Below are 14,897 nucleotides of genomic sequence, written 5' to 3' on the forward strand. Positions count from 1 at the left end.
AAACTGCAGCCGGCTGGAAATGGCCCTTCAGTGGCCATTAATTGGTCACTTAGAGGCGTCAGCTAATGTGCCCTAGGCTTTGCCTGCCCCTCTTGTAAAATCACTGCCAGGTTAAGGGCAAGCGGGTAAGCAGCAGGAAGGGCAGTGGACACTCTTAAGTGAGGGGACTGAAAGTACCCATATACACACTACACTATCATACATACACATACCAACATACAAGTACTCCAACATGTATAGACATTTACACTAACAAACACAAACTCTAACACATATACACACATTAATGTAGACATATCAAAATAGGAGCGCACATATATTCAATAACATGTGTACACATGCACACATACACACACATTCCTTTAAAGTGTTGTCAACCACCAATTTGGTTTATTTTACACACACCCACACTCACACACACACAAATGCTGTATTAGTGACTGTAGGAGGTTGAAGTTATGCTGTGTATGAATTCTATTTAAAGGAAAACTCACTTTTTCAAGATTCCAAGGGGTCCCTTTAAGTGTGAGCTGAGACAGCAGAGTTGCTACATCTTCTGATCTGAGGACTGGCTCCTACCGAGAGGAATGAAGAGAGCTAATCATCAACTGATCCACAGACATAATCATCCCTGTTGTTTCTCTCTCCCATTCCCTCGATCTCCAATTATTCTCAACTCTCCAAGCAAAGGCAGGTTGTTATCAGGTGTACAATCCTGAGCACAGTGTTAACTTGCCAGAGTGGACAGTGTCTGTGTTTGAACTTGATTCTGTCCATACTCCCAAGATCCTAGTCAGTGAGCGAGGCCTGTGACACAAGACCCTTGTCTGCAGAGGTACTGAGGCCACTCCTTTCATCACTTCATACTGTTCTCCAAGGGCAACAATGAAATGATGTTGATTTTTTAACATACCATAGGAGGGAAGAACTCATATGCAGATGACCTGGGTAGGTTAGGGTAATGTGGTGGTTATATTACTGCACTAGTAACCCAGAGGTCCACCTTAATAATCTAAAAAGCTGCGTTCAAATTCTGTTGTGGCAATTTGCAAAACAGGAGGTAAAAAGCTGGGATCAGTAAAAATGAAATGGAAGTTGTTGGGTTGTTGTAAAAATAAGCTCAGCAGATTCTGTAGTGGCCTCTGGGGAAGGAAACCTGTCAGTTGTAGCACATCTGGGTGAATATGTGACTCCACACCCACAGCAACATATAATTGATGTAGCCTGGCAAACCACTTGGTGTATCAAACCTCTACCATTATCTGAGAAGAAGGTTCACCTCTTCCTTCTCATGGCAACTAGGGGTGTACAATAAATGAAAAGTGCCCTAGCAATGCCCACATCCAGAGAATGAATTAAAAACATTGGGAGCTCCTTCTCAACCATTAGTTTTAAACTGGAGGACAAATGCATGAGGCTTTTACAATTGGCTGTGGGAGCTTTTAACTGGGAACTATACATAGTTCTGTGATTCATTGCCTCAGTCCTGCTACATTTATGGATTGTGTCCTGTTCAGACCTTGAGGTGCTCCAGCCAGCTCCACATCAGTGCGCTGAGAATCCTGGGATCTTCCTCTGTAGCCAGGCGGCCCCAGGCCCCCTCGTTCTCGTTTAGCTCTACCTTCAGGAGAAGGAGAAAGAACAGAGGTTCGTTAAATATCAATCTGTGTACAACAGGCTAGTGCAGGGCGGGTAGAGACAGACAGACAGAGTCAAAGAGAGATAGGGAGAATCAGAGACAAAAGCAGAGAAAGAGAGAAGAAAAGAAATTGACACAGAAAACTAGGGTGACAGATATCCAGAGAGTGGGACACATAAAGAAAGAAGGAGTGATAGCCAAACAAAGAGAGATAGACTGTAGAAAGGATGAGAAAAACAGTGAGAGACAGGGAAACAGAGAGAGCTGGATAAGGAGTCAGATTGATGGGGACAGAGAGGCAGAGAAAGAGAAATTGAAAGGAACACAGATAAAGGCAGATAAATATCAAGACAGAGGGCAAGAAAGAGGCAAATGGAGAACTAAAGATAGGCAAAGAATGACAGAGAGGCAAAAAGAAAGAATCAATGAGGTAGAAAGGCAAACAGAATGAGAGAAGGGATACAGAAAGATATAGATACAGAGAGAGAAAATGTTAGAGAGACAGAGTGAGAGACAGGAAGACATAAAGGTAAAGAGAGAGTCTTACACGGAGAGAGAGAGAGAGAGACACACACACACACATGCACACAGAGTAATAGATAGAGAATGAGAGGACAGAGTCAGTGACAATGACAAACACAGAGATGGATTAAAAAAAGTCAGTACGACAGAAAATGAGAGACAGACAGATGGAAAGACAGAGAGAAAAAGGCAGACAGCTATAAAGAGAGAATGTGAGTGAGATAGATAGAGAGGGACAGAAAGAAAAAGTCAATATACAAGTAGTTGATGAATATCACAGGTTTTTAAATTCATCCTATGGGTGACAGCATTAACATTCGGATGTCCCAAAGCACTTAGTTGAGGCTAAGTCACTGCGGTAATGTCAGAAACATGGCAACCAATTTGTGCACAGCAAATTTCCAAAATAACCAGAGGGACAAGTGAACAGATAGTCTGTTTTAGGTGTTGACTGAGGGATACATATTAATATGGAGAAATGACAAGCACTTCTTCAAAATTGTATCATGGAATATTTGAGATCCATTTAAGAGGGCAGACTGGGCGTTGGGGTCATAAACACACAATAGACATCAATAAATCCAATAGACGATTCAGGAGAAACCTCGTAACCTAGAAAGTGATTAGAATGTGGGACTTTTCACATGAAGCAGTTGAGATGAATAACAAATGCTTTTAAGCTACATAAACCTGTTAGGAAGAAATGAGTAAGAGTTGCTGATGGAATTAGATGCAGTAGGATGGGGAGAAGCTTGTGCGGAACATGGACACTGGCATAGACTAGTTGGGCTGAATGGCCCGTTTCAGTGATATAAATATTATATAATTTTATGTAACTAGGTTAGGGAGTTTGAACTTTCTCTTCTGAATTCTATTGTATGCTTGGTTACTATCACACAGCTCATTCTCAAAGACAATCACATTACTATGCTTGCAACAGTACTGGAACTAATCTTTGGGAGGCAAGTGAATCCTTTCTTAGGATTACTTGCATGATGGGCGTACCTGTTCCATACCATTCTAGGGAAAATATCTGAAGGGACACAGATGGAAGAATAGATTGGGTAGGGAGTGGAGTGAGCAGTACATGGAAATTACTAGGTATAAAAAGACACTGGTCCATCTAGTTCACCTTCTGTCATCCTGATTGTCACATGATACGATAGTAGAGGTATTGACTGCAATCAATCTCTATCAATCATTCTACAATGGACATAGATGTGACACAAGGAAAACCACAGTAATCAGGAGCTTTGGGAACCATGGGTGTAAAATCCTTCTAAGCATGCTACACTTATCACATGTCATGTTTCAAGCTACTCAAACATTCGATCCCAAAGTACTATTTTCTGAAAGAAATCAAACTAATTTTGACTTTGAATGAACCAACAGCCCAAAAGCAGAAAACAGCCATGTGACTCCTTACCTTCCAAAGATTGACTTTCACCAACAAGTTGCTCTCTATTGATGGACCCTCCGACATTGCCTTGGCAACCTTTTCCAGGAGAGGCCCATGCTTATCTGTTCTTCTGCCTGATTCTTTTAGTGAGTGGCTCCAATGGACTTTGGCCTAACGAATTAAAAACAGGAAGAAAATAACAGAGAATAAGGCGATAGGCATTGCAATTTGACCTGACATTCAGTAAGTTCCCAGACCCCTTATTAGCTCAGGGCTTGATACCCCTCACCCCATTGTTCAATAATCTAACACAGCATCATTTTACACTTGGATTAAAGCAGTTGGGGTCCTTCCAAGTTCTGCCCCTCATTGGGGTCCATTTCCAATGTGTCATTCCCAGAGGACAAATAGACTTCTTGGATGTGACAATTGGGAAATAGCAGGGAATAATTGGGAAATCCCTTTACTCAGCTGGGCAGAAAACTAGGAGCTGCTGGACACAAATTTCCCAGACAAAGTGCCATGTAACAGTATTTCCCAAAGGATCAGGTGTCAGCCCTAGCTCAGTGGTAGCAGTCTCGTCTCTGAGTCAGAAGGCTATGGGTTCAAATCCCACTCCAGAGACTTGAGCACATAATCCATATTGACTGTACAATGCAGGATTGAGAGGGAAATGCCATCTTTCAGTGGTTGTTAAATAGGGGGGTCCACCTGCCCTTTCAGGAGAATCCCTTTCTTTTGAAGAAAGGCACTGAGTTCACCCGTTGTCTTGTCCAAACTTTATCCCTAAGCCCCCATCACTAAATAGATGATAGGCCACTTAGCTCATTTCTATTGGTGGAACTTTGCTATGCACACATTGGCTGCCATGTTTCCTACATTACTGTTCTTGAAGAAAATAATTCATTGGCTTTGGCGTCTCCTGCGGTCCAAAAAATGCAAAATAAATGAGTTTTTTTCTTTTTCTTAATGACCAGAGCTCAACCAGAAATCAGGAGACCAATGGATTATCCAATGAGTATCTGAGGCCCAGGTTTGATCCTTGGTCTGTGCTAATCCTGGTTGATCCCAGATGGGGTAAAAGTAAAGCAAGTGCACTAAGGCTCCTCTATGTGGATAGAATTCATCCATTTACTCTCCAGCAACATCGACCACAGAGATCACACTCGTAAAGTGAAGACAAAATTGGGACCATCTATTTCCTCCCTTAGTAATAATTTATGCAGCAACTGTAGGGCATACCAAAATTCTTTACAGTCAAGAAGTACTTTCAAAGTGTATAATGTAGGAAACGCAGCAATTAACATTCCAACACAAGGCTCTGCAAATGACAGTATGATAAATGATCAGATAATCTGTTCTGATTATGTTGGTTGAAGGATAAATATTAGTCACAATATCAGGAAAAATACTCCTGTACATCTTATAAAAGTGCCATGAGATCTTTCAGTTCTGTTTGGAATCTCTGAAAGATGCCATCCTTTTGAAAAAATGTGTTTTCAAAATGATTAAATTGATTGAATAAAGCAAAAGTGGAGGTGACAGGCGAGAGGTTCATTTTAAACCAACATTAATAGGGCATTAATAAACCTGCAGCATGGTAAATAATTAGCAATTGAAGATAAACGCAGATAAATATAGTAGTGCATTTGGGTAGGAAGAATATGGGATAGGTGAAAATCCAGGTAGGATAGAGGTAAAAAAAGGATCTCAGAGTATGAATACATTCAATCATTATAAGTGGCATCATAAGTTAGCAAGGTCATAAAAAACAAAGTAGTAGGCTTTATGTCAAGTGGGATAGAATTAACAGCAGGGAAGTAATAATGCTAAACATGTATTGTTTTTCACTTAGACCACACTTAGAGTACATCATGCAGCTGCAATGTGAAAAGGATATGGAGATACTGGAGAGGGTGTAGAGGTTTGCAAGGATGATACCAGAAATGCATGGTTATACATAGTCAGGATAGGATGAACAAGCTGGATTTTATTTCTTTTGAAGAAAGCGGAGGGGTGACCTAAAACAGATTTTGGGAAGCAGTGGCATAGTGGTATTGTCACTGGACTAGTATTCTAGAGACCCAGCGTAATACTCCGGGGACCTGGGTTTGAATCCCACCTCAGTGGATCATGAAATTTGAATTCAATAAATATCTGGAGTTAAATGTCAAATGATGACCATGGAACTATTGTTGATTGTTGTAAAAACCCATCTAGTTCATTAATGTTCCTTAGGGATTCCAGATCCACAGCAATGTGGTTGTCTCTTATATGCGTTCCCAATTCAAGAAAAATTAGGGTTGGGCAATAAATGCTGGCCCAGCCAATGATGCCCATGTCCCCTGAAATAATTTAAAAATCTTCAAAATGATGAAAGATTTTGATAACAGTGGATACAGAAAGAATGTTTCCACTTGTGAGAAAGAGCATAAAAAGAAGCCATCAAGACAAGATTGTCACCAAGAAATCCAAACAGGGAATTCAGAAGAAAACTCATTCCCAAAGTGGTGAGAATGTTGTTGAAGCAAATAGAACATAGAACATTACAGCGCAGTACAGGCCCTTGCACTGACTTGTGAAACCAATCTAAAGTCCATCTAACCTACACTATTCCAATATCATCCATATGTTTATCCAAATGGTATAGATAGCATTGTTGGACAAGCAAGTGAGAGAATCAGTAGCGAGTACAGTGTTGTGATGTTAGATTTAGATGAGTAAAGATGTGAGGAACAATCAAGTGAAACATAAGCACCAGCATGGACAAAATGGCCTGAATGGCTTATAAATGTGCAGTATAGTCTATATAATCCTATGGAAACAAAATTAAAGTGGATAAAGGTTGTAGGGGAAGAGAAAAATGAGTTTGTGTGTGGTGTGGTACTAACTTGGATTGCTACACATTCACTTGTTACCAGTCCATACCTTCCTCTCAGCTGCAGACACAAAGCTGGTATTTGTCAATAGGGAGTTTCCTTGTCTTGCGAGCTTGAGTCTTGCTTCCTGGTCAGTCTGCATCAGACCCCTGCCTCCCGTAAAGCTCTCCATCTCTTCGCAGCTGACAGAATGTTGCATTGGACTGTTTGGGTCAATGAGTCCAAGCTTTGAAACTGCAGCTCGATGCTGACCCACTGACAAAGATTCCTGCCCATTGTCGCCCTTAAATGAGAATTTAACCACAGCATTAGTCACTCAATATGTTTGGGTTGGTGGGACTGGCAGCATTTATAAGAGAGGGGATTAAGGGTTATGGGGAGAGGGCGGGAAAGTGGAACTGAGCCACAACAGATCAGCCATGATCTTATTGAATGGCGGGGCAGGCTCGAAGGGCTAGATGGCCTACTCCTGCTCCTATTTCTTATGTTCTTATGTTCTTATGTAATCATCTGCAGCTTTCATTTCTCCCTGCTCTGTGCCAATGTTAAACTGAATTTCCAGAGAATTGACAGAACCACCAGATTCCTAAAAGTGACAGCTGCTATTCTTGGCCAAAAAACAAAAATCAAGAAGTAAAATAAGATTCAACACTAGCTGTGCCCTTCTAGAAACGTGACTGACACAGGAGGAGAAACGGGCACTCAGTCTAACACCAGATGCACATATAGCACCTTGTTTGATTATAGACACCCCCCCCCCCAAACACACACACACAAAGAACAATACAGCACAGGACCAGGCCCTTCAGCCCTCCAAGCCTGTGCTGCTCATGGGCCCAACTAGACCATTCCTTTGTATCCCTCTATTCCCAGTCTGTTCATGTGGCTATCGAGATAAGTCTTAAACGATCACAACGTGTCTGCTTCAACCACCTTGCTTGGCAATCTCTTTCCACAGCTCATGTACCCTCCACCTGGTCACCTACACTACCCACACAGTTAATTCTCCTTACTGCCGCAGATTCTGAATGTGACAAAATGCTATAAATAACCTCCCTCTCCTCCCTCACTCACAGGTACTCTTGCTGTTAGCATGGTTCCCAGATTAGTTAACTTCTGACAGTGTCTCAATTTACCTGTGTTTGACATCTGTGAGTGATTCCATAGAGGACAGAGTCGCTGAGGGTCCGTAGTAATCGTGGCGTTTTGAAGAGTTGAATCTTTGTGCCCCCAGTTGATAAAGCAGTCGGTACAAACGGGCCAGCCGTGCAGGCGGAAGGTCTCAGTGCATTGTCGGGGTCGTCTGGCTCCGGGTTTGCCAGGACAAATTCAGGGGAGGTAATGAAGGAAGCAATGGTCTCTCTGATGTGTAGGGTCATCATGCGGTCACACACCTCCCTTTGCATCTCCACCTGCACTGTGATGGAGTCCTCCTTGTCGAACGCTGCCTGCAGAAGCTTCTTGCAGATAAAGTCCACAATTTTGGGCACATGCTTGAGGTTCCGTGCTTCATACCCGTGCAGGAGGTGCCGCTGCCGGTGAAGGTGTTGCTGCAAGGTGACCGGGTGGGCATGTGAGCTCACATCAGTGAAAATCGTCCTGTGAGAGTCCACAAACCGGGCAAAGTCAAAGACCAAGTTAATCTGTGTGCGTGTCTGGATAGAGCAGGGGCGTTTGATGCGGACAAAATGTACAGCTTCACTGGGGCTGACCCGCGTGGCGTAAACTAGGTAACAGGCGATCAGGACTCCTATCAAAGAGCAAGGAAACGGATAGTGAATTTCCCCTACTTTGGCTTTGTCTGTGCTCTGTGAAGTCAGGGTTAAAATAACAATTCACATTCTAATGGCACTTTTTACACAGTTCTTGGATGCTCCACAGGGGCAATTATCAAACAGGGTTTGACACTGAGTCATATAAGATGATGTTAGAACAGGGGACAAAAACCTGATCAAAGTGGATCCTCTTAAAGGAGAGTTCTGTAGGTGGAGAGGTTAGACAGGAGAGTTTGGAACTCAGGGCCAAGGCAGCTGAGGACATGGCCGCCTATAGCGGAGTGATGGAAATTGGAGATGAAGATTTGTACGTCTTTCAACCCACTGAATGCTGCTTTTTCCCTTTACAAATGCTGATAGGCCCAAACTGTTTCCAGAATTTGCTCCTTTTAAGTCTGTTTAATGCTGAGTTAAGTGCTCCATTTGTTAATGGGAGAAAGTAATGGTGTTTGTCAACTACTGCAATGAAATTGCTTCACACTAGTCCATATGATATCCATCTCCTGCCCTTACTTCTTCAGAAGAATCCTATTCGTTATCATAAACTTGCCTTTGAGCAGTTTTCTGCTCCACATTACAGAGGGCATGTTGGAGCAGTAGAGAAGTTAGAGCAGAGGTTCACTGGCGTGCTGTCTAATATGAGGAAACACCAATATATAGAATAGATTGGAAATTGGAGTTCTTTCTGCTTGAACAGAGGGAAGTATGTGGGGTGATTTGATGAAGATGTAGGGGTGGATAGAATCAAACTGTTTCCAATGATTGAACAGGAGATTTACGCAGAAAACTTCTGATCTTGCCCGTGGCTGGGATTCTCTGGTGCCGCTGCAGAATGGGGTTTTGGCTATGTGCCAAATTCTCCGTTCTCACTGGCAGTGACAGAGGCCACAGATGAGATTGGAGAATCCCGCCCATAGTCATTCAGATTACATGTAGGAGGTTTAACCCAGAGAGCAGGTCGTGGAGTTTTACAACATGGAAAGAGACCCTTCAGCCCATCGTGTCTGTGCTGGACATCAGACATCTATTTATTCAAATTGCATTTTCTAAACTCAGCAGCCAATTTGTGCATATCAAACTCCCACAAAATTCCCCAATGTTATAGTAACCAGATCACAATTTTAAACTTATTTTTGTTAAAAGGATAAACATTGGTTAGAACATTATGGTGAACACTCCTTCTTCAAGTAGCATCCTGAGATCTGTAACATTACCTGAAAAGCATCTGTTTAATGTTTCATCTGAAAGACAGCATCCCAGACAGTGCGGCTGTCCCTTGGTGTTGCACTGGAGTCTCAGCCGAGATACTGAGTTCAAATCACTGGAGTGGGACTTGAATCACAACCATAAGGACTCAGAGGCAAGGTGATACTGACTGAACCTTGGCTGACATGAAAGGAGTACAGCAAGTTTTCCCTGAGTAGGAATAGTAGGGACCATTCAATGCCAAAAAATCTGTTCCACAATGCAACAGGATCACGGTTGTCCTGTCTGCTAACTTAAACCCTTGATATCCTTATCCAACAAAAATCAGTCCATCTCAACCTAGAAATTCTCAATCAAATGCCATCACCTACCGCTTCTGAACCCACCCCCACTCACACCCCCGACTGCCTCCCGCACCCTTACAACATCCACAGCCCTTTGGTTATGCAATGGGATCAGTTTCTGACATGAGATCCCACTCTATCTCTCCATTTCAGGATCTAATTAACTGCTGTGTGTCTTCATTGACATTATTAGAGGAACTGATCTCCCAACGGACCTGTTCTCCCGAGCCCTGCGTGGCAGTGCACAGCCACCTTGCCCTCCTGCAGAGCAAACGATGTCACCTTCACTGCATCCAGCACCCGAACCAGCGAGGCCACTCCAAAATCCACCATTCCGAAGTTAAAGAAGTAAACTGCAAATGAGAAAACACGGGTGAGAATTATAGGATGGCCTGTGGTCTGGGAAAGAAAGATCCCCCCAGTAACAAGCTGGAAAAAGTCCTGCTCCTGGTATACAGCACGGGAGCAGACGTTGTCACAGTGATTAATACTGCTACCTCACAGCACCAGAGACCCAGGTTCAATTCCCATCTGTGCTGAATCTGCACATTCTCCCTACTTTTGCGTGGGTTTCCTCCCACAGTCCAAAAGACATACTGTTTAGATGCATTGGCTAACTTCTTCCTCAGTGTACCCAAACAGACGCTGGAGTGTGGCGACTCAACTAATTTCACAGTAACTTCACTGCAATGTTAATGTAAGCCTACTTGTGACATTAATAAATAAATTTTAAAACTCAAACAATCGTTCTGAGTATCCTTGTTGTAGTCAGTCAGCTATGGCTGGTATGTCTGTAACATACACAGGGTCTGTCTAAATTACAGCAGAAGACTGGAAATGTCTTTGTGCCCACTGTCAGCTTCTGTCAAACACAGATTGTCACCTAGTACCAGACTAACATATACACATTCCTACACACAAAGAGACTAACATGGACTCACATGCACTTAATATATTCAAGTTTTAAGTTTATTCATTAGTCATAAGTGGGCTTACATTAACACTGCAATGAAGTTACTGTGAAAATTTCCTAGTCGCTACACTCCAGCGCCTATTCAGGTACATTGAGAGAGAATTTAGCATGGCTAATGCACCTAACCAGCACGTCTTTTGGACTATCGAAGAAAACGGGGCCACCTGGAAGAAACCCACACAGACATGGGAAGAACATGCATCCTTACACACAGTCACCCAAGGTGGGAATTGAACCTGGGTCCCTGGTGCTCTGAGGCAGCAGTGTTAACCACTGCCACATTCACCCACAATCACACCTTCAGATCATATAGATGCTTTCACGTCCTCAACTAACATCAGCAAAAATCGGATGAATTGATTGCTATTCTCATTACTGCTTGTGGAATCTTGACATGCGCCATCTTTACATAGACAAGATCAAAGTAATTTGTCTGGTGAAACACTATCAGGTATTCTTGACAAAACTGATAATATCCCATCTGGCACCTGTCTTTCTTTATCTCTTTGGGTTTTTTTAAATCTTTGTTTCTTTCTCACTTTCTCTTCATTCTTCTCCTTCTCTCTGATTTCCTTTCTTTCTTTATCAAAATCTGAACTGTACAGAGAGCTGGACACTCTGTAAAGCTGAAAGGAACAAAGTGTCGAACAAAAATGATGCACCTCCTCAGACATTTAATCTGGAAGGATTTGAGTCCGTTAAACCCCTGAATTGATATAATATGCTCTGCACTCATTAAAAAATTCATAGTTATAATAATAATTTATAAGGCAAGAGCTTTGCAGTCCTGGTAACCAATGTCAGAACCCCAACACCAACCCAGCCCGAGGTCCCATCACCCAGACATTGGGGGAAGTGATAGCTAGCTTGGTGTATTCAATCCCTCAGACAAGGACACATACTGCTGAGCCAAGTGTAAATGGAAACGGTGAATTTTAATTACCGGCACAGAGATTACATGGCGTCAGCTTGTAACTGAAGCCCACAGGATCTGTACACTGTGTGAATGGAGGCAAGTGAGGAGAGATTCAGCACAGGGAAATCGTGCTACTGTGTCCTCCAAAACAAATTACTACTGGGAAATAAACTGCTCCAGGCATTCAGCAACCTACCAAACGTACCCTGGCAGGTACAGTACATGCTAAATAGAGAGTAACTCTTCCTTTATACTGCTCCATCAAACATACCCTGAGCGGGTATAGCACATGCTGGATACATTGTTCTGGAAATTCAGTGATGCCGGACCCATTTTACATAGGCTACATATAGGTGGGCAACATGCCCAGACAAACTCTGAGCTCCTGAGCTGCCAATGCCACGGACATCAAAAGAGGCATCCAAGAATCATGCCTATAATAGACAATAAGCACTTGTCATATCCGAATAAGGCTGTTCAGGACTTCCTTTACCATATTGGGTTTCCCTCAATTAAGCCAATATTGGCCAAGCTGTATCAACACATTGGAAAATATGAAAAAAATCTTCACCAAGCAGCTCAGTGTTCAATCCATTTGTCCCTGTGCCCAGGTTGTGCCAGTCTGTCGATCGATGCTCTAATTCCACAACTGGGCGAAGATAACAAATTTCCATTAAACAAAAATAGCCAAGCTAAAGACTTTGTAAGTGAGATTAGTTCCAGTTGTAAGCAATGATTTGCATTTACATAGTGCCTTTCCCTTCCACAGAGCATCACAAAGTGCTTCACAGCAAAAGAATTGCTGCTGAGCAGTTGTCATTGTTGTGATACAGCAGCCAGTTAGTGTAAAACAGAAAGATAACTGACCTGTTAAATTGTGTTAGTTTTGTTTTAGATTGTGCTGAGTGTGAATGTTGGCCAGGACTCTTGGAGAACTGCTTTACTCTTTCTGAAATAGCGGTAGGAGATGCTAAATCTACCTGCGAGGCAGCCACGGCTTCAGCTTAGTGTCTTATTCACCTCGGGCCGGATTTTATGGCCTCACTCGTCCTGAAACTGTAAAATCCCGCCTGAGGTCAATGGACATTTCCATTGTCTGCCCTTGCCCGCTCCGATTCTGTGGTGGATGGGGTGGTAAAATTTCAGCTGGCATCTTTGACAGTGCAGCATTCCCCCAGTACTGCACTGCAGATGTGAGCTGTCATTATGTATTTGAGTCGCTAGAGCAAGGCTTCAAACCCTGACCTCCTAACCCCGATGCAAGAATGCCACCAACTCAGCTAAACATACACTTAATTATAGATGCATTTCGTATCAGGGTTCGCTTAGGCCATACAAATTAATTTTGCATCCGCTCATTGGAGAAGAATCCCTCACAATGTTTAAAGTGAATCCGACATTTCCTGAATTAAATCCAAACTAAATTAACATTAAAGTTAATAAATATAAATGTCTTTACTTGCATTATATAAAAACATGTCACAGGACAAAATCATATGTACATGGTGGCAGATTGCCATGGTTACAGTTCCCTGCATTAAAGTAAAACCAAAAGCCTGTTGTAAGGGATGCAGTCGTTCCCAAGGTTACAAGATCCTGTTCCCAATGGGGTGACTTGCTCAATGGAAGCACAGTTCAGAGGGGGAGGGATGGAGATGGGGAATCACTTTGTGTGCTCTCAGATTCTTAGCAAACTAGGAATGGCTCCCCTAGTGTCTGTGGGTGGAATCTTCTGGCTACGCTCACTCCAAGACTTGAAAATGCCGTCCAAATTTAATGGACCTTTACATTGTCTGCCCCACACCCGCTACGATTCCCCATGGCAGGCAGGATGAGAACGTTCCGCCCAATGAGCCCATTGTATACGGACAAAACTTCAGGGCTAATCTTTCAGGCAATACACAATATCCTTATCTTTCTCCACATCTGGGAGTTGTTAACTGTAGACTTAGTGCTGATGTTAACTACGAAAGAGGTTACGTGTTGGGAATGCTGGAGTTCTCCCCGGGAACGAGGGCAGAGTACAAGCATGAAGTGGCTTCTTAGCTAATGAATTAACTACACTTTATTATGCGTCCTTGGTGTCAGTATTTCAGGAACTCAACAATATCATTGAATTTTTCCAGGGTCACAAGGCTGTCAGCCTGTATGATGGGACTTACTATCATTCTCCATGAAGATCTCTGGTAAATATGAAAATCCACTCTTTAATTCCAGGGGGTCGCCACAGTGATTATGCTCACCGGGCACTTGCAGATTTATCACTGACTTGATGTTTAACCTGTGGGAAGAAAGGATATATATTTGGTGATAGTTGTGGATGGTGGTAAGGTTCTTATCACCAAATTGCACCTTCATTAGGCTCTTGCTACTGTGGCACCTCCTCATCCTTCCAGTGGAAGTCTTGTCCCATTCCTTCACTTTTCATTTAAAAGCCTTTGTTTTTGATCGTCCACTTAAGTTTCATGGCAATTATCTCACTGAGATAACTTCGCTTCTTTCCTTCCTCATTCTCTGTGCTGAGCAATTCCAATCATCATGCTGTCTCCCATCTGAGTTCACCTATCTGTAGCATAATGTTAGTTGTTACAACAATGAGATGGAGATATGCATCATGGTGTAGCAGCGATATCAGGGCAGCACAGTAATACGGTGGTTAGTTCTGCTGCATTATAGCGCCAGGACCTGGGTTCAATTCCTGGCTTGGGTCACTGGCTCTGTGGAATTTGCACATTCTCTTTGTGTCTGCGTGGGTTTCCTCCCACATTCTGAAGGACATGCTGGTTAAGTGCATTGACCTGAACACGTGCCAGAGTGTGGCGACTAGGGGAATTTCACAGTAACTTCATTGTATTGTGGATGTAAGCCTTATTTGTGACTAATAAGTAAACTTTATCCTTTATTATCAGTGCTAGAGACATGGTAGAGAGGATGGAATAGTCTGCACATACAGAGATGTAATTACCCTGAAGCTTATCAAGTATCTTGCGTAAATAAAGTAGTTTTGAAGAAACCTACCTGCGTCAGGCCAAGTCATTCATGAGGAGAGAGAAACCTTCCTAATACTGAATAGTCTGCAGGTTTCCCAAAGAGAACCACAAAATGCTCTCCTCCTCCAATACCTTTTCATTGTGGTCTGACTGACAGGGATGGCAATCACCAGCTTCCATTCTTATCTTAGCTCATCTATTGCTTAAACCTTCATTCACATCTTTGTTATGTTCAGACTTAACTATTCCAACAC

General features: G+C 42.7%; 1 protein-coding gene across 4 annotated transcripts in view; it reads right to left on the reverse strand.

Annotated features, from left to right (window-relative positions):
* The window catches only part of LOC145355447 (protein tyrosine phosphatase domain-containing protein 1), a 30,565-nt gene that overhangs the window by 4,057 nt on the left and 11,611 nt on the right, over window positions 1-14,897 (reverse strand). For 2 of the 4 annotated variants that reach the window (XM_080207561.1, XM_080207560.1), the window contains 7 exons: window positions 13,816-13,934; window positions 9,980-10,117; window positions 7,576-8,189; window positions 6,489-6,722; window positions 3,588-3,731; window positions 1,520-1,621; window positions 495-575 (listed from right to left, as the gene is read on the reverse strand). In XM_080207561.1, the coding sequence (XP_080063687.1) occupies window positions 495-575; window positions 1,520-1,621; window positions 3,588-3,731; window positions 6,489-6,722; window positions 7,576-8,189; window positions 9,980-10,117; window positions 13,816-13,934 (1,432 nt within the window). The remainder of the gene's footprint in view (window positions 1-494; window positions 576-1,519; window positions 1,622-3,587; window positions 3,732-6,488; window positions 6,723-7,575; window positions 8,190-9,979; window positions 10,118-13,815; window positions 13,935-14,897) is intronic. The other 2 variants (XM_080207563.1, XM_080207562.1) reach the window with 1 other exon arrangement.

The sequence above is a fragment of the Carcharhinus amblyrhynchos genome, chromosome 19 (assembly GCF_965287045.1).
Source record: "Carcharhinus amblyrhynchos chromosome 19, sCarAmb.v2.hapA, whole genome shotgun sequence".
In the NCBI taxonomy this organism is placed as follows: domain Eukaryota; kingdom Metazoa; phylum Chordata; class Chondrichthyes; order Carcharhiniformes; family Carcharhinidae; genus Carcharhinus; species Carcharhinus amblyrhynchos.